General features: G+C 31.9%; 1 protein-coding gene across 2 annotated transcripts in view; it reads right to left on the bottom strand.

The window, feature by feature from the left end:
- Nucleotides 1-27,022, bottom strand: part of cdh13 (cadherin 13, H-cadherin (heart)) — a 574,628-nt gene that overhangs the window by 11,580 nt on the left and 536,026 nt on the right. For both annotated transcript variants that reach the window (XM_068214885.2, XM_073929914.1), the window contains 2 exons: nucleotides 11,753-11,986; nucleotides 7,100-7,318 (listed from right to left, as the gene is read on the bottom strand). In XM_068214885.2, coding sequence (XP_068070986.2) covers nucleotides 7,100-7,318; nucleotides 11,753-11,986 — 453 coding nt within the window. The remainder of the gene's footprint in view (nucleotides 1-7,099; nucleotides 7,319-11,752; nucleotides 11,987-27,022) is intronic.

Raw genomic sequence — 27,022 nt, 5'->3', positions numbered from 1 at the left:
AGTATGTGGCAGCTCTGTGTCGGGTCACATGGGATCTAAACATGTGCACACTTTCAGACTGCCTGTTATAATGCATCACTGGCTGAGTGTGGAAAACACACACATATATAGATGTAGAATTTACTTTGGGTCCAAACAACTGAGATCCTAAGTCAAAGTCAAATATGAATTCTAGCAAATCTTAAATTCTTACTTATTTAATACAAACATTTGATTGAAACATTAAAATTTGAACGTTTCTGTACTAATTTGCAACATCTTTGCTTTACTGCCATGCAGCATAACTGAAATTTCACAAGATTTGTAGAAAATGTTTTTCAGCATAGTGTTGAAATTATCAGTTTGTTTCAACTGAATGAAATATGCTTTATTTTAATCATTTAAAATATAAAAGAAATATCAATTTTACACTGTAAAACCTAACAGTAAAAATCATTAAATAAAAATAAACTAGTTTAACTTATAATTTTAAAATAAGCTATTTTGACTTAATGAAAAAGAGTTATGGTAACTCATAAACGGATTATTTTAAGTGAAACTCAAACCTAATGAGTTACGATTTACTTAATTATATTAACTCAACATAATAACAAACCATTTGAGCTTGTATAGAAGTTTGAACTTAATTTGTTCTATTAACTGAAATCGTACCGATCTGATAACTAAACAAAAAATGTTTAAGTTACTAATACTCTAAATGTTTGACGATATCAACACAAATAATATTTGTATTTCTGACCCATTATATATAAGTTCACAGTACTCAAACCATTTTGCTTCAAAACTTAAATGGTCGCAATCGGTTTCCTCAAACAGTTTGAGTTAATATAACTTATCAGGTTTTACGTGAAGTTTATGTATAAACAAATTTCTAGAGGATCACGTGATCCACATTATCCAATTCACTACGCTCCAATCAGATGACTCCTAATCTACTATAAATACCCTGGGTTCCATTCCACTGCTAACTTCATTTTGAAGAGTCCCCCTTCCACCCCTACTCCTCCTTCTTAGATGGGTGACACGGTTGCCCAGTGCGTAGCACTGTTGCCTCACAGCAAGAATGTCTCTTGTTCCAGGCTTTACCAAACCAGCACACATTTCTGTGTGGAGTTTGCACATCTCCCCGTGCTCACGTGGGTTTCCCCCGGGTTCCCCGGTTTCCTCCCACCTCCTTAAAACATGCAATTAAGTTAATTGAAGAATCTAAATTGGCACCAAAGATATGCTTCTAGTACGTAGTTATCTTCAAGAGCAATCACTTACTGTTCATTAATTACTACAGCAGGGGAGTTTTCGAGATCTACCTGAGCTCAAACTCCCCTCCCGCCTTGCAACGGGAGGGAGCTCTGGGCTCGAGGATCTCCTGAGCTCAGGGGTCTCTCCCGGGTCAGCATGTCAAACAAGCTTTTATAATTAATCATCAGCTAAGTGTGAACTCTTGAAAGTGCAAGTAAAAATCAGTGTTACAGATTGTACTTTCTTTGTTTGCTGTGAGGTATCATTTGCTTTAGAGCCTGAATGTGATTGATGACGTCAAACTCTAGAAAAACATAAGATATATCAAGTATATTAAAGTTATAAAAATCCATTCAATTCAATGTATTATATGTATTATATATGGTCAAGTGAAAAAAAAAATCATACCCCTGGCAAATTCTGACTGCCATTTTTTGTTAAAATGTAAATAAAAGCTGGGAAATATGTAATTTTTCCCACAATGACGCCTCTTGTCATGCCTTATTATCATTTGGGAAAAGCCTATCACTCCTGTTTCATATGTGACCCATTATATACAAGTCCACAGTACTCAAACTATTTTGTTTCAAAACTTAAATCATTTGCTGCAATCGGTTTCCTCAAACAGTTTGAGTTAATATAACTTATCAGGTTTTACAGTGTACATTTGTACAAATGTAAATAATATAATAATATAACTTTATAATTGTATTTTTTTATTTTTAATGCTCAAAATTGTATAATTCAATTGATCTCAAGTTAAAAAATCTTCCATTTAATCAAACATAACAAACATTTAATTTAACATATTACATTTATGTTGATGTCAATTTTACAAGGATATTTGTACAGTATGTGCTCGGAAAGTCGATTGTTTTATGCTTTATTTGTAATTGTTTCTAATTGAAGGCATTAAAAGCAAATATTGTGCAAATGTCCCCTCCAGACAGCTTCAGGTGGTGTGCTAGAATTATGCCAGAAGCTTTTTTTCCTCCAGAATCACCCCAAAGCCATTTTTGGTAAGCCAGCATGGCATAATACAGTGCCTGTCAGTGTCTGCTATAGCAGTAGCAAATAATCCCATCATTTCAGCCTATTAACATTCACAGATTCAACATTTACACCAACACAATGGCTGCTATCAGGGCTACTGGGAGAAAAGGAAAAACAACAATAGCAGTTTTAATTTGACATGTTTATCTTTTCTAACATGTTTTAGGTAGTAGTACATTTAGCTACACTATAGGATTCTGCCTATATTAATCATCTACAAAAAGATCTACAAAAAAGTAAACGGAAATAACAAAATAAATAAGTGAAATACATAAGTGAAAAAACGCTTATGTCCACTAAGAAGAATAAAGATGTCGCTTGTTGTCATGTCTGCTTCGGCAAATCCTCAGTAAAGAAAGGAGAGCCTACATAAACAAATGGAAGGACAGAGTCAGTAAGACTTTAAGGGATGATGGGAAACCATATTTAAATCAAAGAGAAGGAAAAAAAAACATGGAAAAATCTGCCAAAAGAGGTGAATGGAAAAACTGTATATGTGATAAGATCTCTCTCGCTCTCTTGGAATAAGCTGAGGAGTGCTAAACATAATAAAAACAGTTAACCTATTAAAACAAACCACATATCATATATATACAGTAATAAAGCTTTTTAAAGATTAAAGATTAACAATAATAAAGATTAACAGTAATAAAGTTTTTTTTTCAACACATATCAAAACATAATAATTTAATAACTCATTTCTAATAACTAATTTATGTTATTATGGCCATGATGACAGTAAATAATATTTTACTAGATATTTTCAAGACACTTTTATACAGCTTAAAGTTACATTTAAAGGCTTAACTAGGTTAATTAAGTTAACTAGGCAGGTTAGGGTAATTAGGAAAGTTATTGTATAATGATGGTTTGTTCTGTAGATTATCAAAAAAATATATAGCCTAAAGGGGCTAATAACTTTGTCCTTAAAAATGTGTTAAAAAATTATTAACTGCTTTTATTCTAGCCAAAATAACACAAATAAGACTATCCCCAGAAGAAAAAATATTATCATACATACTGTGAAAATTTCCTTGCTCTGTTAAACATCATTTGAGAAATATTTAATTTTTTTTTTATCTTATTGCTCAACATTTGAAAATATGGACTTATATGATTCTTTGTCTCAATGCCTCAATTGTTCGCCCAAACAATAACAATAAGCACTAATAAAACATTGTAAATTTTGATTTCACACAGACTTTAAATGTTACCATAGGTGAGATTGTAAACCGGCTTTGTGATCACAATTATGATTATGTGACTGCTGATATTAAATTAATGCATTTTATGTACAATAAGATGAATAACTGTAACTAAGTCAGGTTAGAAAGCTAATACCATGCTTTGATGTCGCCTATGGACATCTATGATTTATTACCTTACAAATATTCTGTAAATAACACCAAAATGTAGGTGTAGATTTTTCTTTGGCAAGGAACACAAGCAAAAAACATTTTTATGATTTTTTTTTCCCCTCAAATGCATTAATATAGTACATAAAGCCAAAATCAAAGCAACATACTGTTTGGGTATCTGCAAGATAATGTATGCTGATGGTTTACACAAACAAGAAAGTGACTAAGACAGAAACTCTGGAGAAGTTGATCTGCCGCCATGTTTCATTGGCTTCCTATTGCCACAAATCACGGATCCAACTTTTATCCAGACTGGTCCTTGAGCAATGAAGCCAGCTATAGAATGCCTCTGAGCAGAACATCCCTTCTGATCTCTGAGAGCGAAAATCTCAGATTTATTTTTCCTCTGTTTTCCATTGTAGAACGGGTGTATAGAGTTCCATTATGCTCCAGCCCCTCTAAAGGAGTGAATTATTAATGTTATTGCCAGGAGAAAGAGTCGCCAGGGGGGCCGTGTGCAGGTTTGGATGTGAGATTAACTATGGGACAAACATATAATACACACCGGCACACACACTGAGAAGCTTAAGAATAGCTGTAAAGCACCCTTTAATCTGTGCATATTACTTTAAATGCCTCTATGTCTCTCTAGCGGCCCTGTACATGCTGTAAATCTATCTGATACAGATCAATTGTTAATGCAGTTCTGGGGTTTACTACAGTAAACAGATACAGGGTCACTGAAGACGTTCTAGAAAAGAAGCCAATTTCCTGTCAAACTCTACAGCGGGTTATACAGGGTGTTCATCATTAGGATTAACGCTGAGCTAAAGAGGCAACACGTATGCGCTGGAAATCTTCCAGAAATGAAGGTCGAGGGTTTTGCAGTAAACAATTTGGAAGCATCAACATATACAGTATACACACATCTTGTAGCACTTTAAAGTAAGAGTTAATTTGTTAAACATGAATTAAGAATGAAAAATATTTATATAGACTTTATTAATTATTAGTTTAATAGCATGAGTTGTATACTTTATACTAACATGACTCTGCATTTAAATATGTTGTGTTTTTATGTCCATTACATAAATTTACACACTACATAATCATGCCCCTGGCAAATTCTGACTCAAAGTTACTTTTATTCAACCAGAATTTTATTTATTTTTTTTCTGAAAGACACAGACTTCTTAAAAAATATAATAAGATGTTGTACAAGAGGCATCATTGTGAAAAATTTACATTATTTATTTACATCTTAACACAAACTTAATGTCATAATTTGCCAGGGGCATAAATATATAATTACGTACATATACAGTTGAAGTCAGAATTATTAGCCCCCCTGAATTATTAGCCCTGTGTTTATTTTTTCCCCCGATTACTGTTTAACAGAGAGAAGATTTTTTTCAACACATTTCTAAACATATTAGTTTTAAAAACTCATTTCTAATAACTGATTTATTTTATCTTTGCATTGATGGCAGTAAATAATATTTTACTAGATGTTTTTTAAAACACTTCTATACAGCCTAAAGTGACATTTAAAGGCTTAACTAGGTTAATTAGGTTAACTAGGCAGGTTAGGGTAATTAGGCAAGTTATTGTATAACGATGGCTTAGTTTGTAGGCTATTGAAAAAAATATAGCTTAAAGGGGCTAATAAATTTGACCTTAAAATGTTTTTTAAAAAATTAAAAACTGCATTTATTCTAGCTGAAATAAAACAAATATGACTTTCTCCACAAGAAAAAAACATCAGGCATGCTGTGAAAACTTCCTCACTCTGTTAAACATCATTTGGGAAATGTTTAAAAAAGAAAAAGAAATTCAAAGGGGTGCTAATAATTCTGACTCCAACTGTAGGTATGAGCAATATCACATAAGTAGTAGTGTGCGTCAGCTCAAGACCGCAGTAATGATATACAGCTGTGATATTGCGTTTATACAACAGTTCGACAGCATAATCATGTATAAAAAAAAAGATAATCAAACACGGAGAGTCTCAAAAATCCTTTTGTAAGAGGAACTACTTTCTTCTGCCGTTCCTCAACATCTGCAGCTGATGTCAGAACAGCAGAAGCCGTTACTAATTCACCAATGTCACTTTAGAGCTAGTATCTGAATGTATCTGAATGATTCTCTACACTTTCAGAAATAAAGGTACGCGTGCTGTCACTGCCACATTTTAGGATTGTACGGCTGAACAGCATGAAATGCCATCAGTCTACAGAGATTTCCCAGTATTTTTCTGTTGCAATCGGGATATCGCACTAATTAACTTCGAAAATTCCAAAACAAAGCAAACACTAACCAGAATGGTATAAATACAGCACTACAACATATACAAAAAGAGAGATCGACTTATGTCACTTACAGTTTTATAATGATTTGATCAGCTGTAGTTGGAAATTTACCAGTACTGGTTACTACTAGTACTACTATTACTAGTTTGTCTTCCCTAAGGACTTATTATGCGGTCTCTGTCGCCAACATGTGGCGGAATGTCAACCGTCTTTGCTCTGCTCAGTATGGCATGCTGATGGATGCCAACTCGCTGAATTGCCAAAGTTATAAATATTTAAAATAGGCACTATCCTTATACATAAACTGCATAGTTGCAATCTTAGTAATTACATTCTCGCCTAAAAAGCCTCAAAATTACATTATAATGTCCAAAAGCTGCAATATTTGTCAAACTGTAGTCAGTTGCTTAGTCCTTCTTTAGTTCAATTGTTGACGGAGTAATACACAAGAATGAAGAGGCTGCACGAGTGACGATATTGCTCGTGCAATGATATTAAACTCACATATACATATATATATATATATATATATATATATATATATATATATATATATATATATATATATATATATATATATATATATATATATATATATATATATGTGTGTGTGTGTGTGTGTGTATGTGTATGTGTGTGTTTTTTCCTGTTTGGTCCTTAATCATTTATATAATGGTGTCACATTTGCTATTCTGCAAGTGGACTGTGATCTGAACCAGCATCAAAATGTTAAAATATTAAAAAGTTTAAAGCACTATAAACTCCCAGAGAATCCTGCATAAAGAAGTCTGTTCAGATGCCGTTTGGACACAGAATGGATGAGGAGCCAAGTTTTAGGATTAGGAGAGTTTTGTACAATAATAAACTCTGCAGAGTTCTGACTTCCCATATATATATATATATATATATATATATATATATATATATATATATATATATATATATATATATATATATATATTTTGCTATCGGGCAGAACTGTGACTCTGGAACGCTTGCAATATTTATTTGTACTTTATTAGAAACCATGAAATATGCAGAATCTATCAAACTTTAAAACTCCACATTTAAGCAAATCACCTGAAATTTCCCCCATTCAGATCAGAGTGTATGTGTACAGAATGAGGGATGGATACTCACAGAGGATGGAGAGCAGAAGCAGGCCGAGCAGCAGCAAGACGTTTGTTTGGACTGAAGCGGCACGGCTGCAGTCCATTCTGTTCTTCTTACAGGTGCACACCTGAACTTTCAGTTCTGTGTTGTTGGATATCGGAGGAACGCCAGAGTCGGTTAGAACTAGAGGCAGGTTGTAGTTGGCCTTTTTTAGACTATGCAGCAACATGATCTGGGAGTGAGTGTCTGAAACACATGAGAAAACAGTTACATTTTTTTGGGGTGTTAGTGTCAGTGTTAAACCTAAGGTTTTAATAAGCTATTGCACTCAAAAAGGAAGGAAATTCACAATGGCCAGGATTTTAATCGTTAAACACAGTAACCAAACCATTACACTGACTAATTGTCAAAAGTATTGCCCGGTAAAAAAGCATTTTAAGGTGTAATAGTGTGAAAAAAAAACATAGTTAGAAAATACATGTTTGCAACATCAAGCAGCATAATAAGCTTTTTTTATGGCTACAAATCAATAGTAAAGTGAATGATACCGGAAGTCTCAAGCCAAATGGTTCTAATGGTTGCAGCAGCTCATACATGAAGAATGAGGTCTATAGGTGACAAACGATTCAGATGGTGTAAATTTATTTTTCATTAGTGCAAATAAATTTTAAGTTAATGTCACATGAACCACCGAAACAGCACACATTCACAGTCTGTTCTGGTCTAGAGACACAATAGCAAGGAGGGAATCACAAGCGTAAGTCGACATGGACCAAAAAACATATCAGCCCTATTTGAATCCTGTAATGCTGTATTTCAAGGGGCACCTATGATGAAAATCAACTTTTGTAAGCTGTTTAGACAGAACTGTGTAGGTATAATGTGTCCACTGTCATATTGGAGAGATATAAACAAGTCTCTTTTTTACAAATTGCTGACGTTAAAATAGGACCCAAATCCCAGTGATTTTGAAGCCTACCGCAACGTGACAAAGGAGTGCAATTTTCCCCGCCCACTGAATTGATTGACAGGTGTCATGTTTCAATAATAACATGTGTACATATGTCCACAGAAGATTTTTTTTCTGCAAATAAACTAGAATTAAAATATATGTTATAACTCTTTGTGATTTTTATAAGTTTTGTAAGTTTAAAATGTTTTTAAAACAACAAAGAGAGTAAAATCGCTATGTAATTCCTAACTGCTATTATCACTACAGCTGCATGGTGTCAGTAAACACACGCGCGCGCGCACGCACACACACACACACACACACACACAAATATATATATATATATATATATATATATATATATATATATATATATATATATATATATATATATATATATTAGATCAAACAAACTTCCGTGGTATTTTTGATTAATGAGCTGTATTTCAGCTTCATCCGTGTCTGTCACTGTGCTGTTTATCTGACAAAAGGCATGATGAGATGCAGACACTCACATGGGAACAGTGGGCAGGGTAAAGTAGCTATTTTTTTTTAATAAGAATAGCTACTCAATATGTCCTACCCTTACAAAGAATTATTTATTGGATTTACAAATAGTTTTTAGGCTAAGTGGGCTAAATTAAAACATTATTTACTTAAACATTAATTATTTAACTAATTAAATTTAGTAATATTCAACTTAAATTGTGTAAATTTAGCCCATATAATCAGCCCATTCAGCCCATTTAGCTTCTGTAGCCAAAAGAAATTCCTTTTGTGTGTAAGCACACTTGGCAATAAAATCGATTCTGATTCTGAAATAAATTGTTTGCAACCTTTTACCTTAAAAAAAGTTAATTCAATGAATAATTTTTTTATGTGTTGTCATGCTTTACTTTAAATTATGTCACACACTGATCTATGCTGCACATTTCCAGGCACTTTAAACGACTTTCAGTGCAGTATTGCGGTTGCTTTAGGGTCAGTCCGACAGTATTTTCCTCTCAGAATGAGCTGTGTGCGACTATAAGCCACCTGACCTGAAATCACCTCAGCAGTCTCCTCTTGTTCTCTCTCTCTGTCTTTATTATAGCATCTGCCACTGATTCTCTTCTCAAACAGCTGACAGAAGTCAGGAGATTCACATGTCTTTTTATATATTTGAGTGTGTGCTCTCGGGAGAGACGGGGAATTGAGTGTGCACTAAGATAAAATAAAAACACCAGGATTTTCACCATACAGACTGATAAATGCTCTCATAGCTTGTAGAGATTAAGCAGAAAATTTCATTAAAAAAAATCTTGAGAGTTCATAGAAATAAAAAACTAAGAAAAAATAATAATGATAGAGATACTGTTTATTAAAAAAAAAATGCCACACAAAAATGTTAATAATGACCTGTTATGATCTCTGTCTTTTCTGCTCAAACTTACATGCTTATTTCAAATGACACTTTAGTGTAATTTTCCTAATTGTCTGTAATTGCAGACAGCAATCTTTTAGATACTAATATTGTTAGAAGCTTTAGTTAAAAACCTAAAACATAATCCTAAAACTTAATTTCCTCCTTGAAATAAAGTGTCATTTTTTCATTAAACATTTTACTTTAGAAGTTGGCAAGGGAATGTTTCTTACTTTTTAATTTAGTTTGAGTCAAGGTAATAAAATAGTTAAATCTAAAACAAATTTTGAATATTAAATAGAGATCAGTATTTGGAGGAATGTTCATGAATGATTGACTTTTGGGTGACTACTATGAAAAAATTATATAATATGAAAAAAAAAGAAGAAGAAGAAAGAAAAATGCTGCACTTAAGTCAGCTGAAGAAAATAAAGTTTTAAGCCTTCAGGGTTTTAAACTTTTTATATCTAAAAATATGAATAGACTACAAAACAAATAAATAAAATAATCCCTCACGGCAAAACGAAAACATAACATGACTACCTGTTATTGGGAAAAAGACCAATCTCATTGAACACCATCTCAAATGTTGTGAAATGCCTGAGCCAAAATCCATCATCAAAATGATTTAGTTCAATTCCCTCTCAGAATCGTCTCACACAACTGCATTCACAAGCATCAATCTTTGTTACTGAATGCGTTGCTTCGATTTGTGGCCCTTTACTGAGATTACATTTCTTTTAAATTTAATCATCAGATGTTTGTGCTAAAACTGCATACAAATTATGGCATTTTAAATGAATTATTGCCTTAATTGCATTTTTTTTTTTTTAAGGTCCCATTAATTGCTTTGAAATGTTTTAAAATTGTGGATCCATCTAGGCAGAAGTGACAAACTGAAAGCTTTGGATGTTATTATTAGTTTTATATTTTCTAAATGCAAATTGTATGACTGTTTTGGAGCACCCTGGCTATTAGATTTCCTTACAACTAACAGAATGGAAACTAACATCTAATTTTTTTTTATTTTAATTTCACAGGACCTTTAAGAAATATATATATATATATATATATATATATATATATATATATATATATATATATATATATATATATATATATATATATATATATATATATATATATATATATATATATATATATATATATATATATATATATAAAATTAGAACACAAAAACGTTTGCAATTCTTAATGTATAACTTAAAAATTGAAGAAGTATGTTGATTAACTATTAGTTTTTTTTATTTTTATTCTTGCTTTAAATATAATGTGCAGTATGTAATAGTCCAAGCTGACCACTATTGCTGCCGCACAGATAAACAGATGTGTTTTTATACTTGATTTGAATGTGCTTATTGTTGGAGCATATCTGATCGTTTCTGAAAGTTGATTCCAGCAGCAGGGGGCACAATAGCTGAAAGCTGATTTACTCTGCTTTAACTAAACTCTTGGAATATCTAATTTACTCAACCCTTATGATCTGAGGGACAGTGATGAAAAGAGTCTTGAAAAATCATACTTAAGTAGAATTACCATTACTTGCCTATAAATTTAGTGCAAACAACTTTTAATGCTTCGAACAGTTTGCTGCAATTATAAATCGCCTATGTCTTGAGGTATGTCTTATGATGTGATTTACCTTCTATGTGTGATTTGATGGGACGGGAATCACAGGACTGATTTATTTAATCACCATAGACAAGAAAAAATAAAGAAGTGACTGTAGGTTGAAGGAAAGTAGTGGAGTAAAAGTACCAATACAGCACTAAAAATGTACTCAAGGGGAAGTGTAAGCACACACTTTTAAAATTACTTAGTAAATTACAATTCCTGAGAAAAAACACTCAATTACAGTCATTTAAGCATTTGTAATTAGTTACTTTACACCACTGCTGAGGGATCTGTTATGTTTGTATTCAGTATATCTGTAATGTATTGAGGTCCTAGGCCATTTAGTGATATATAGACAGTTGGTTGTCACACTGTTGCTAGGGTGTGCAAAATAACCCTAAAGCCCTAAATAACCTGCTACTTATAAATGAAAATGAAAAGTTATAGCAAAGCATTATAATTACTTCCTAAATCATAATCAATAAAATACAATGCCTGTATATATGCAGTGTTTTCACCATAATCCCATTATTAGTAAACAGGTTTGTGCTGAAACTGATTAATTCACAATAAGTCAATGTAAGGTCAATGTAGGTATAGTGTATTTCCACAGGCATGCTCTCAGAAATGGCCAGCATGTGTTTAAGTGTGAGTGAGTGTTTGTTCCTGTCCAGTCTGAGAATAAACTTACCATTGATCCTGGAGATCTTCCATGTTTTCTCTAGTCCTGGCTGTTTGCCGAGCTCAATCTTGAAAGGATCTGTATTAGGACGAATGTCCTTGTCTCGTCCTCCGATCACCACCACATTCATGTCTTTGGTGTCCTCACACACTCGGGCCACAGACGGGAACACATACGGAGCGTTGTCGTTCTCGTCCTCCAGAGTGATTATGAGTGTACCTGTGCCAGAGGCAGGAGGATTGCCTAGTGGGATCAAAAATTATACAAATATTTAAATAGGAAAATGCAACCACATAGGACAGGGACTTTTTTGTTGTTGTTGTTTTTGTTAGACATGGTAATAGCATTTATTTAACATTTTAAGTTTTGAACTGGGTCACACTTTATTTTTAAGGTACAATTTTTTCTATTAACAATCGATTAACTAAGATTTTACCTCCATAATCTCTTATATTGCTAATTTGGGTGTAGTTATTGGGTAGGATTGGAAATTTAGAATAAGATCATATTTTTAAGTACTAATAAACAGCTAATATATTGATAATAAGCAGGTAATAAGCCAGTAGTTAATTGTGTGAATTTTAAACTAAAGGTTTATTTTAGATTGTTTTGGTTTATTTATTTAACATTTTTTTTTGGTAGTTATTTATTTTTTTAAATTGAGATATAGTTTTAAGATAAATTTATTTTCAGTTATATATATATACACAATTCAAGCTTATCTGGAGGTATTTACCAAGTACAGGGTTATTATATAAAACTAAAATACAATAGAAAACTGTGAATATTTTGTAATAAATAAATAAATAATAAATAGATAAATAAATAAATAAATAAATAAATAAATAAATAAATAAATAAATAAATAAAATAAAATAAAATAAAATAAATAAATAAATAAATAAATAAAATAAAAACAACCAATTTCTATTACTCTGCACATAAGTATACACAATTATATTTATTTAACATATACAAACATATATCTTTTTCTGCATGACTGACAGACAGACAGACAGATTTCTAACTTGAAACAGTTACCGTAAACTTTAGTCTCACATTTTCCCTTTTATATAATACTCTGAAACAATGAAACACTATTAAGACCAGCCTTGAGCATAAAGTGTATAAACATGCCCAGTTGTGCTGTTCACAATCACATGAAGGTTCCTCCCCAAGCTTTACAGGCCAAATCAATAGCTCTCTTTAAAAGGCACAGGAGGATTGTGTTAACCACACTCATAACTACGCATCTCTCACTCTAACTGAGACTCACTGTAAAGCAAAGCAGGTTAAAGACTTTTTACAAAAGGTGAGAAATCAACTTTCAGAAACACACATTAGCAATCAGAAAAATAATCATAAATATAGTTAAAAAAAAATTATTTTGTAAGATACTAGCATTATTAAAGTGCAATTTAAAGGCTTAACTACACTATGAAAAACTGTTATTTTACATAGTTTTACCGTTTTATTTCACAATGTTTAAAATTGTAAAATAACAGGAAAATACTGTACATTTACATATCCACTGTAAAATCACACGCAAAACATGTCAACGTAAAACCCCCTAAAAATATTTTTTACAAAACACCAATTTATCAGTACACACACAGAGTGTTTTTGTGAACTGTGGGGACTTTCCTTAGGTTTCCAATGTTTTATATTTTATATATTTCCCAACACATAATAAATATATTTTTGACAAAAGATTTTGTGAAATAAATAAACTAACCAGTTTTCTTCAGACTTTTCAGTGCCATGGTGTTGTGATTTAATCATTAAAAACAAATAACCATAAAATTGCCCCCGTTTTTTTTTTTTTTTTTGGGTGCAAAACACCTTTATTTTATTTAATAAGGTTAATATGTAAATATTAAATAATTTTTAATGAACATAACTTTGTGCTTAGCCAAAACGTAAACTGGAACAAAAGTTATTGATTCATGAAACCAAAAACTATAATGATCTTTGAAAAATGATTTCAAAGTCAGGGCAAATGTCAGAATGACTAGCTGATGAACGCCTGCTTTAGACAAATTCATGATATTTATTAGGCGCCTGTCATCAGCGGTCACATATCTCTGCATTTAAATAAAAAAAAGGAAAAACATTTTAAAATGCACACCACCTTTATACATAAAGCACAGACTTGAGTTTAAAACAACTACATTCTTGCATAAAAAACTATTAAAACATTAAATATAAAGTCATCAATGTCAGGGACAAACGTCTGAATGTCTAGCCGAGGAAAGCCTGCTCTTGTCGGATACATAAGTTATGACTTTTTTACTTTAACTAGGCAAGTTTGCTTAATCAGGCAAGTCATTGGACAACAATTATATTGATTTGAAAAAGAAGCCTCACTTCAGATCAGATCGCACTTTATTAAACGCATACCGATGAAGCAAATACTTAAGAAATATTCTGTTTTTAGCAGATTAGCTGGTTGTAGCAGGACCACATAATTTTAAACAGCCCTGGAGGTCACTCGCAATTAACATCCAATGACAGGATCAGTAATTACAGAGCGATTTTGTCCTCTCGTTCCAAGTACCGCTCAGGCCTCAAAGGAAAGAAGAAAAGGCACAGTGTCAAAACAAAGGAGAAACCAATGCCTTGCTAGACAGAGAGAAAAAAAAAATCAGGTTTGTTCCAATTGCGCTCTCTAAAGTACACCTGCAAAGCGTTTAAAGCCAGAACAATGACGTCCTTGCCATGTTTCATTGATTTTCTGCTTAAAAAGATTGTCAAGTACATTTCGCAAAACGAAAAAAACGTATGTCTGCCGAACAAAAAAGCAAACTGTCTCGCCTAAATCTATAAAAGCAGAAGACTTCTCAATATGCTTCACTGAAATAAACATATCCCGCCATGAGCAATAACATAATCTAATGCATAAATCATCAACTCCTAAAAAATTTAGATGTGGCTCTTGTGTGCATTAGTAAATACACCCCATCCCTTTGCTTACAACAGCCTGTGATTGAAAGCTACTATGGGTCAAGGTATGTATCATATAAAACAGCTGTTTAGGTGCATGGTTGAGAGTGAATATAGATTAGATTTGTTCATAACAATAGCTATTGACCGCTTTCTGACCCAAAAACACAAAATATGGATGAAATGAAACCCCCAGATGCTTGAAGGGGTGACTCTAGAATATTCAGAGGGACTTCAGGGGGGTTGAAGATCTAGCAGAACATGAGCTGATGTGGATTTGGAGTAATATTTTGTTCTTTGGGTGCAAGAGGTTTCAAATTTATTTTAAGTTAAATAAATAAAGATAAATATGCTTTTATAAGGACACCAGCCAAATTGATGCATGGCTGCATGTTACTGTGTTTTCACACTGGAGCGAGATCATGTCTGTGACGGATATAGACACTTAAAAGACCTTGCATTCATATGCATGCATTAATTTTTAATATTATCATGCTGAAGTGAGGTTTACGCGTAAAGAAAAAAAAAATAAAGTTAAAAGACACTGAGTACATTGACATGGACACCAATATTCTGATTTTAATACGATTGAGACAATATTTTGATTAAGAGTATGATGTAAACAGCGATTTTTGATTACCTTAATCTGACTAAAATCATATTAAAATTAAACAGAAATTGAATGAGGACGTGTATGCTGATTTTAGTGGCTTTAATAAAGTACAGTACAGACATGTAAACACTTTAATCAAACTATTACCATCACATAGGATTTTTGCCCCATTTTGTGACAGGATAGTCTATAAACAAGTCTGTTAGACACCATTCTCAAAACCTGCTCAGTTAGTGTCAGTAAAGGACCACAGACACACACATCACGAAATGGGAAGGTTTTTTCCCCATATGGCACGCAGTATCAAATTACAATAAAACAACACTCTTCCTGCAGTTCATACTCGCATCCATTATCTTGTTTTTTCAAGGGGTCATGCATGAAATGTTCCTGAATGAAATTAAAAGTGCCAAACTGCAGTTAAAGTTGACAAATTAAAAACAAAACCCCCCAAATTACTTGAAACTCTATCGAAATATGTGTTACAACATGTAAAAAAAATCATGAAAGGAACATTCAAAAAACAACTCATGTAAAGACCTTAATCATACTATAGTCTTATTCATATTAAGGCAAACAATTTGATTATTGATGTCCATCTAAACGTAAACATTGTTATAATACAATAAAGTTATATTAAACTTGTATTAATATATTTTCTTTTGACGGATATCATAAAAATGCATCAGAAGATAAGAAAACACTTACAACCTTTCAAATGTTGGCAATAATATGAAACTTTAATCTATTATATATATTTTATTTATAATAATAATAATAATAATAATAATAATAATAATAATAATAATAATAATAATAATAATAATAATGGGTTGCACAGTGGCCCAGTAGGTAGCACGTTCATCTCACAGCAAGAAGGTTGCTGGTTCAAGCCTCGGCTGGGTCAGTTGGCATTCCTCCGGGTGCTCCGGTTTCCCCCAAAAGTCCAAAGACATGCGGTACAGGTGAATTGAGTAAGCTAAATTGTCCATAGTGCATGTGTGTGAATGATAGTGTTTGGCTGTTTCCCAGAGAAGGGTTGCAGTTAGAAGGGCATCCACAGTGTAAAAAATATGCTGGATAAGTTAGCAGATCATTCTGCTGTGGTGACCCCAGATTAATAAATAATAACAAAAAATAACAAAACAAAACAAAACAAAACAAAAACCAAACAAAACAAAATGCAATAGTGCACACACATATAAAATTGCCAAGATTTCTATGAATAATATAAACATTTTGTTTATTACATGCATTTTATTTGTTTATAATAATAATAATAATTATTAATATTATTATTATAACAAACTAATAATTGCATTAATAACCATACATACTCTAGCCTATAATAAGTAGCAGCAGTAGTATTATTAGTAGTAGTAGTCATGATAATAATAATAAAAAAAACACTTTAATAAAAATACGGATTTATGTACTAGTGATAAATGCATAAAATACTTCAATGCATACAGTAACAAAATACATAAATGCACAAACATAGATCAAATACAACAACATAAATATATATTTAACAGTAGCAGTTGCAATGCTAATAAAAGTAGATATAAATATAATAACAAATATAATAATAAACTACAAATAAATAAGTAATAAAATTACAAAATAAGATAATAAATAAAATATTGCCAGTTGCTCTTTGACCCCAAAACCCAAGATATGGATGAAAAGAATCTCCCAGAGAGTCTAGAATATTCAGAGAGACTTCGAGGGTTCGGAGACCTAGCAGAGCATGAGCTGATGTGGTTTTGGAGTAATAGTTTGCTCCTTGAGTGCAGGAAAATTCAAGTATAAAAAGAACATAAAATGCTTCTTTTTGTCAGGAGATCAGTAACACTGACGCATCTGGCCAGATGTTATTGTGTTTTCCACTGGAACGAGATCACGTCCGTGACAAATATAGACACTAAAAAGGCCTTTGGAAGCATTCATATTTTATGTACCAAACCCGAAGTGAGGTTTGCACATAAAAGAAAATGCAATAAAGTTAAGCAAGTTCGCATTAAAATATTGTGTCCCTCGCATATTGATTGATTCCATAAAAATGCATCAGAAGATGAAAAGAAAAGACTTCCAACTGTTCAAATGCTGGCAATGATATGAAAGTTTAGTTCATTATGATTGGTTTTGGTCTAGTGAAGACAAACAATTCTCATATTGCCTCTGACCTTCCAACAGCGCCTCTGAAGACTGCGGGAATATTTTAGCTTTGCATGAGGGAATTATTGTGTGTTTTGTGACAAGCAGTCTTCCTCGTTCTATCATTGCCTTCATCATAGCTCTGCGGATGTGCTGTATTAATGTGTGTGTGTGCCAGTGCTCTGGAAAGGGAGTGTAAGCAAAGTGGTGTGTTGAGATGGCTTGTCAATGGTGTTACTGTTAGCATTAATGGACTAACACATCTGACATTAAGGGTGTATCTGGGTGTGTAACAATATTGTTGAAGAGCACCTGTGTTATGCTGAAGTGTTATGCTGACAGTTAAAGTCAATTATTAACCCCACCCACCACCGTTATTAGTTTTAATAACTCATTTCTATTAATTGATTTATTTTTTTGCCATGCTAACAGTAAATAATATTTCACTACATATTTTCAAGACTCAAAGTGTACAGCTTAAAGTGACATTTAAAGGCTTAACTAGGTTAATTAGGTTAACTAGGCAGATTAGGGTAATTAGGCAAGTTATTGTAAAACAGTGGTTTGTTTTGTAGACTATCGAAAAAAATATATAGCATAAAGGGGCTAATAATATTGTCCTTAAAATGGTGTTTAAAAAATTTTAAACAGTTTTTATTCTAGCCGAAATGAAAAAAATAAGACTTTCTCCAGAATAAAAAATATTGTCAGACATACTGTAAAAAATGTCCTTGCTCTCTTAAACATCATTTGGGTAATATTAAAAAAAGAATAAAAAATAAATTAATCAAAGAGGGGCTAATAATTCTGACTTTACATGTATATATGTATTTCTTTAAAAGAAACGCTACTTAGTTTGGTCTTTTTTTCTAATACAATAAAATTAATATGTTTTTATATGCAATCAAAATGCATGGGTATCAAATTGAAATATTGTATGCATAAAACAATTACAGAAACAACAACAACAATAAAAAAAAATAATAATAACTTTATTATTATTATTATTATTATTATTATTATTATTATTATTATTATTATTATTATTATTATTATTATTATCATTATAATTGATATTACTATTTATTATTATTTTTTATTTTATTTTATTTATTAATAATACACATTATTATTATTATTATTATTATTATTATCATCATTATTATCATTATTATTATTATTTTTTTATCCTTAAATAATTAATAAAATTCAGAATAGTAATAATATTAAATAGTAATGATGATAATAATATTATTATTAATAATAATAAAAATAATTGATATTATTATTATTAAAAATACTACTATTATACATTTTTTTCATGTATTATTTAATAATAATAATAATAATAATAATAATAATGATGATGATGATGAAGATGATGATGATGATGATAATAGTAATAGTAAATAGTAAACAGTAAAAGTAAAAATATTAACATTTAATAATAGAATTTATGTTATTAATGTTAATACATTAATTATATAAATGTATACCTTTAATAGAAATAAACAGATTAGTAAGAGTAAAAATAAATGTCTCAAAATTTGCTTAAATACATAGATAAATGGATCAAACAAAATAGATAAACATAATATATAATAGTAGCAATAGCAAATAAAAAATAAAAACCTTGAAATCTCAATAAGAGTACACCTTAAACTTCCCATAAAGGCATTAAATAAAGATAAACTCATCCATCCCCTCCCACATAATCAAATTCATCAGCCGTTTTTCTGAAGCAGTGGAATTCAGAGAAGACCTGCATGAACGAGGGAATGCAAATCTTCCATGTTTACACACACACACACGTACGCACGCGCACACACACACGTACACACACGCCTGCTGTACGTGCTCAGAAAACATTAAATGCTGTTTATCTTGATGGAGAAAGAAAAAAAAACACATTCCCCTGCTTGATCGCTCTAGTCTTTACCATCTTCATCATCATCATCATCATCATCATCATTATAATTATCTTCAGCGGTGCTAAAAGCTCCTTCATCCTCTAACTCACATTGAAGGCCTATTACACACGTTTAGATGCGCCGTAAAGCGTTAGAAATGAGCAGCGGTGCTTCTTCGTGTTGCAGTTTATCACTTAATAACTTGCATCTTAGAAAACCGCCGACCCCAGTAACATCGGTATTGATTAAGATAAACGTGAGTGGAAATATACAGCAGACTTCATGAATAGTCGAGTACACACTGCTTTGTTTAACACACGGCACTGACATAAAAGATATTCATGAGACACGGATAAGAAAAGGTTGTTTGCATAAATATGTCTATTACATATGCAGTTTATAATGGGACTGGATGTTTCAGCTGCCGTCTTCTTTGCCTATTAGAATGAGAGTGATTTATTTTCTCCTTTGTTATGGTGTCCTGATATATAGATAATGTATATAGACTCATGTATTGTGTGACTTTGCTGAGATTCAATTCCCTCTGCTCTAAACTTCTTCCGAATGCATCGCTAAACATTGCTGATATGGAAGGGATAGACAGTTTTTCAGCTTCACAGCTGTTCGTGAACAGATTCGCAATTAAATGCAAAACCGGGCTTTGTTTTTTTTATTTTCTTTCCAATTTTTTATGGCTGTTAAAAGTTGCATTTTTTACAGATGGCCAAATAAAGGATGTACTGTAAATATATTTATATATTCCAAAAAAACCAGGGGAGGATTTTTAGGTTTCTCTTTTGTGCATGTATGTTTTGGAAAAGTTTAGCAATATCTCCATATATTTTTGCAACTTTTCAAAAGTTTGTCTATTTTCAACCTTAAATATGAAAATATTTGAAATTTACACACACACACGCACGCACGCATGCACGCACGCATGCACGCACACGCACACACACACACACACGCACACACACAGTTGAAGTTAGAATTATTAGAAATATATAAAAAAATATATAAATATATTAAAAAAATTATATATATATATATTGATATAATGATGTTTACCAGAGCAAGAAAATGTTCACAGTATGTCTGATAATATTTTTTATAATATTTTTTATAATACTTATTTGTTTTATTTCGGCTACAATAAGAGCAGTTTTTCATTTTTTAGAGACCATTTTAAGGTCAAAATTATTAGCCTTTTTTCATAGTCTACAGACCAATCAGCCTGATCTCACAAGGAAACGCAAGTATTTTACGTTTTGTCAGTTTAGTCGCTAATTCATTAAAATTCGTACACCCAACTCCACCCTTAACTCTTACTACCATTGGATGATAAGCAAATCGTACTAAATTGTACGAATTAGATCGTACGAATTCATACGAATTAGCCACTAAATCAAAAAGTTACAAATGGCCGTGAGATTGCGTGGGAACAAACCATGATTATACAATAACTTGCCTAGTTAACCTTAACCTAGTTAAGCTTTTAAATGTCACTTTAAGCTGTACAGACGTGTCTTAATATATATATATATATATATATATATATATATATATATATATATATATATATATATATATATATATATATATATATATATATAAATAGAGGTGTAACGGTTCACAAAAATCACGGTTCGGTTCGATACGGTACAGTGATGTCACGGTTCTGTACGTTTTCAATACAGCAAAAAAAGACAGAAGCCAGAGGATTTCTCTGATTTAATTCTTTAATGTATTAAAACTAACATCATAAAAGTATGATCCTGTTTTTTTTCCTTTTACTTTAAACAGTAATAGAGCTATACTTCCAGGGTTTCTGCTTAGCAGCAAATAAAACAAATCCTTCTTTATACTCAAAACCAAAAAGCTTCCTTTAAAAAAAAATAATATTGCAGTAGTTAAACAAATAAAAATAAAATAATAATTTAGTATTTATAAGGAACTGAGTTTAATCTATTTTAAGTATTTTTTTTTTCAGAAAGATGAGTGCCCACCTTTTCCTCAGACAGCACAGATCTGCTTGATTTGACGGTCACCTGCCATTTTAGTGGATCTAAAAGCAGGAATTATCTGACTGAAATGGGGTTATGAAGGCATACTGTAACAGGTTTCTATAACATTTAACATCTTCTTAAAACCCGACATTTTCACTACCGATTAAGATCTCTCAGATGTTTTTTTTCCACCATTCTCTTGGTAGCGGTGATGGTGCGTGACATATCTGAAGAGCGATGGAGGCGTGTGCGTGCGATTTACCTGAGTGGCAGGGGTGAGTTGTGCCCAAGTACCTGAAGAGCTGGGAGGGATGCGGTGGAGAGGGGTGTGCGATGTATTTAAGTACCGGGGGGGATGCGCAATTTCCAGAAGATTATCATTCGTTTGCGGGCATCCAGGAGTCTCCCGAAGCTTCCGGGAGACTAGGGATGTCTGGGATTACATTAATGTTACTCGCCATTTTGCAAGCTAGTGTTGCACGTGCCTGGAGTAGTGTTTGGAGGTTGACTCTTTTGTGTCGGGGGTCCAGGGTTGCTGGGGCAACGGGGCGGAGCCAGCACGAGCAGCCAGTCTGACACAGAAGCTAGCAAGATTGCTAATGAGTGCATGCTTTAATAAAGTGATATTCTGAGTTCAAAAGCGATGGGCTACTGTTTAACATGACAGCGGGAAATGCATTTCCAACCGAAAGTCTTGTACCGAACGGTTCATTACAAATACGCGTATCATTACACCCTTTATATATAATATTTATATATATATATGTGTATAGGTAAAACTTTACAATAGGGTTTTATTAGCTAAAATTATTTCATGCATAAAAAAATATTGATTGATAGCCAAAAACTCCAATATTTTTGCTACTTCTCAAAAGTTTGTAACCTTATGAAATAAATAAATAAATAAACTAAATAAATAAATAAATGCAGCCACTATAAATATAGGTCCCACTAGTAACAAATAACAACAACAACAAAAACAACAATTACATTAACTAAAAATAACCAATACATTTTTTTATATTGTATTGTTTATGTAGTCATTAATTTTACAATATGTCTACTCATTGTTAGTCATATTAGCAAATTTTTCATTTAAAAATATTAATTAATGTAAAAATTTATGTAAAAATAAACATTTCTAAAAAGCATTAAGACATTTATAACAGTTTTCATTGTTGCAGTTAACTAATGTAAACCAGATTTAAACATGTGCCTCCAAAAAACATCAGTCAAAAAGTGTGAACTTATAATTGAATTTGCAACAATATTAAAACCAAGACAATGAAACAGAACAGAACTTTCAGAAAATAAATGACACTACAATCCAAATATTCATAAAACACAAACAAATAACAGTATTCTCCTGTGACATTGTTGGTGGACAAATAAATAAAAAATAATGACCCTACGTTTCTTTCTTTCTTTTTTTTAAGTCCACAGAGACCAAATTGGCCACAGCTGAAGAAACCCATAAGAAAAAAAAAAATTTCTAAAATGTACTCTCTCATCCTTGTTAAGGTGAAGTTTGAGTGACGTGACAGGGAAAGATGCTGCTCGTTGCATTAATGATTTTGTGACAGTACAGGACTCTATCTCATCTACTCAGACCCCAAAGACAGACCCTCGGTTCAGTGCGTTTCTTTATTTTGGTACTGACCCACTGGCCCACAGCGTCTCTTCAAACTGATGCTTTCCTGCAATTGACTACAGCAGCCTGAGATAAAACCCTGTATTTCTCTATCTGTTTCTCTCTCTGTTGTTTACAGTCTCTCTCTCTTTCACTTACTGTCTGTCTGACTGATACAACTCCACAGCAAAATCTTCTTATGTTTATGATATAAGCATATTTAATTACAAACATATTTTTCATTATACGTCAAATAAATATTTGCTGTCCCTATAATCATTTAATATTTTGGTGATGCTTTAAATTATCCATTAGTTAATATTAGTTATTTACTAACTAAACTATTAGTAAAACATTTAATATGGCATTTATTGATTTATGCATCTCACGATGCATTACCTAATGTTAACAAGTACAACTTTAGATCTTAATAATGCTTTAGTTATGTGTAACTATGATTAATAAATGCTTTATAAGATTATTCAAGCTTAACTAATGTTAGGGCATAAATTGAATAACATTAAATAATGGACCATTATTTTTTATTAAACAAGGTTTTAACATTATTTCTTGTCAAATTAGCCCCTGTTTAAATTAACACACTGTTTTTGTACATGTGTCTTTAAATGCAAATGAGTTGATGCATTCCAGAAGAGGGAGGAGCCTTTACATGCTATTCTGACACTCCAGAAACAACAAAGCAAATGAATATCATGCAGCCAAAATGTCAGAAATTACATTTATGATTGACAGGAAGTATTTTCCTTTCATGTTATTGCACAAAAATGCTCACCAAAACAGTTACTTGGTTTCATATATTTTCTTAGTTATCACAGTTAACTAACCCAATTAAACATGAAAAAACAATTAAACAGACCCAATTAAACATGAAAAAAGTCCAAATTTAATAGTATGTCCTCTTTAAGTCTTAATTGTCCAATTGCGTATTTAAAAAGTACAAATAAACCATAAAACTACTAAATATACATAAATGAAGAGCTTATCCTTTAGTAGTTCCTACTTAAAATACCAGTTTTACTTAAAATCTTATGATATATTCTTCTTTGGCCAATGCTTTGATTAAATCATCTGCTAAATGCCTAAAGAAAATTTAATCATTTGTTTTAACCATAGGAATCAGAGAAAAGAATGTCTGAAAAAAATTTTTTTCAGAGCATTAAAAAATATTGACCTTTAGCTTTGGTCGTCACATTTTACAGCAATTTTCTTGAATTGAGGTAATTTTCTATATCTACAGAGTAAAAAAATTCCCATAGGATAAACAAAGAAGAATAAAAGTTTAACTGCAATATATTAAATATAATTTCTAAATCTTTCTAACCATTATGAGCTTATATCTCACAATTAAGAGCTTACATTGTCACGACTGGCTCTCTCACAAAGGCACAGCATTGCAGGAATTATCAAAACACGTACTTATTTATTAATATACTGTAACACTCACTGGAGACACTGGAACGTGGATCTTAGGGTGAAGACAACAAGAATGACGTTTAACACCGGACAAAGGACTGAACCAAACACAGGGGTATAAATACACAGGACATCATTAACTAATTACACAAAGGTGAAAACACTGAACACTAACAAACGGCGGGAAAACAGAACAAAGGAATCACGTGAGAAAAACATAGGCACATGGAACACAACAACACGGGGAAACATCACATGACACACACAGAACCCTGACATACATATTTTGAAATTCTTGGTTATATCTTAATATTTGGAGAGTACATCGTACAATCATCATTTGTTTTAAGCTTTATTCTTTATTGTTATACTGTATACTTAATTGCTTTTTCTAGCAATTTTTTTCTTGCAATTTTGATGCGATTTCTTAAAATTGCGAGACAAACTCACTTTTTTAAGACAAACTTCAGAACTCACTAACTTGCACCACCAAGATTATCACACAAAATAATAAAACACAAATTTGTGATGCTGAAAAACAAAACAAAACTGCAAGTTTCTAACTACAACTGTAATTACAAGAAACAAATGTACATTCCTGAGAAGTGCTTAGCATACACACCCTTCTAAAAATAAATATTTTATCAATTTCTCAGTGAATAAAACTAAGGATTTTTGGTTCATTTAAACAAAATTGTTTTAATAAACACTTTAATATTCTATTCATTAAAATATGAGCTTGGTCTCTTTGGTCACCAAATGTATTTTGATAATACGTTTAAAATATATATTTAAATGGGTTATTGCAAAACAATATATACAAATGTATATACATGTATTTTATGTTTCTCTTTATTTGTCCTGTTTATTAAAATTGTATTTGATATTTTTCGCCAACATATTAATTTGGGTGTACTCATTTTTGTACTGTGATCTTAAGTTATTTTGTTAGATTAGTTCCAGTTTTGACTTCAGTACTGACTAATAAATGTTCTATATATGCAGATATGTATTATTGTATAGCATCCTTATAGAAAATATGACTTTAAAAGAGAAATCTGTGAGGGGAGTGTTCAATATAAAATGGCAGTGTCTGTACACCTGTAGAAAGTCATTGGATTTCAGTTTAACTCTACTTAACTCATTCACGTTGCCTAAAGGTACTTCTTATTTCTTTTGTTTTGTTTTGGATACTTCATCAAGTGTAAATGATGGCCAATGGCAAAAAAAGAAGAATCCATGGAGCAATTCACTAAACTTCAATTATCCAAGTTTTTGAACTACAATAGAGGGAACATGAGCTAATATCCAACATTTCTCTGAAGATGCAACAACATCCCTGAAGTCATGCATGATCTAAATGGGCTGTGTGAGTCAGGAGGAAAGCGCAGTGGGGGTTTGTGGAGTGTGTGGAGTGTGTGGTTGCTCACCGCAGTGGTCATACAGAGAGACAGACTGTGAGACGACACACGCACGACTCGAGCAGATGCTTCTCTTCTCGCACTTATATAGCATGCTGAGATTGTAAAGCTTCAGTGCATAGAGCTATAGGAATAAAACAACTTATATAAGAGTAGCGTAACAGCCCATTAACTTATGAACTTCTTAAAAAAATACCAAAATAAAAACAATAAATAAATTCATGCTAAGCTCATTCAATTCATTGATGCCTCTGAATGTTTCATTTTGAGATGAAGAGTGGCCACAATAAAGTTTTTAGTCAATCAGAGGAACTTGTGGAAGTCACAGTTAAAGAAAAATGAACGTACTGATTATATAAACATCACCAGGCCAATGTACTTATTTTCTAGAGCCAAAGAGGTCATGCGATTTTGGAGGAGAACTTTCATGATTTCTAATTAAGTTAGAAACAAGTGTAACAAGTAAACATGTGTATACAGTTGAAGTCAGAATTATGAGCCCTCTTTGATTTTTTTTTCTTTTTAAAATATTTTCCAAATGATGTTTAACAGGTCAAGGAAATTATCACAATAGGTCTGATAATATTTTTTCTTCTGGAGAAAGTCTTCTTTGTTTCAGCTAGAATAAAAGCAGTTATAATTTTTTAACACAATTTTAAGGTCAATATTATTAGCCTATTTAAGCTACATAAATTGAGTAAACTAGTGTGTCTAAATTGTATAAACTAGGCCGTAGTGTGTGTGTGAATGAGTGTGTATGGGTGTTTCCCAGTACTGGGTTGTATCTGGAAGAGCATCCGCTGCGTAAAACATGAGCTTGAATAGTTGGCCGTTCATTCCGCTGTGGTGACCTCTGAAATAGAGACTAAGCCGAAGGAAAATGACTGAATTAATGAATGATGTTCCATGTTAAATATTTGAACACACTAAAAAAGTAATTACTATCACCATATCATATATTATAAGCTTATAATATACAAATATTATTACAAAAAGTAAAATAAATCTTACTGATTTAGAAAAAAAATAGGCTTGATAAAAATATGCTTGAGCTACGTTTAAAGAAAAAGTCATGAAAAAGAGATGTCAAGGATGATTAGCACAATAAAATCGTCTCACAAAAGAGTTCATGAAGATTTTCATGAACAATTTTACAGAAGAAAGG

This window comes from Danio rerio, chromosome 18 (genome assembly GCF_049306965.1).
Source record: "Danio rerio strain Tuebingen ecotype United States chromosome 18, GRCz12tu, whole genome shotgun sequence".
Classification (NCBI taxonomy): domain Eukaryota; kingdom Metazoa; phylum Chordata; class Actinopteri; order Cypriniformes; family Danionidae; genus Danio; species Danio rerio.
This window is presented reverse-complemented; position numbering and strand designations above follow the sequence as displayed.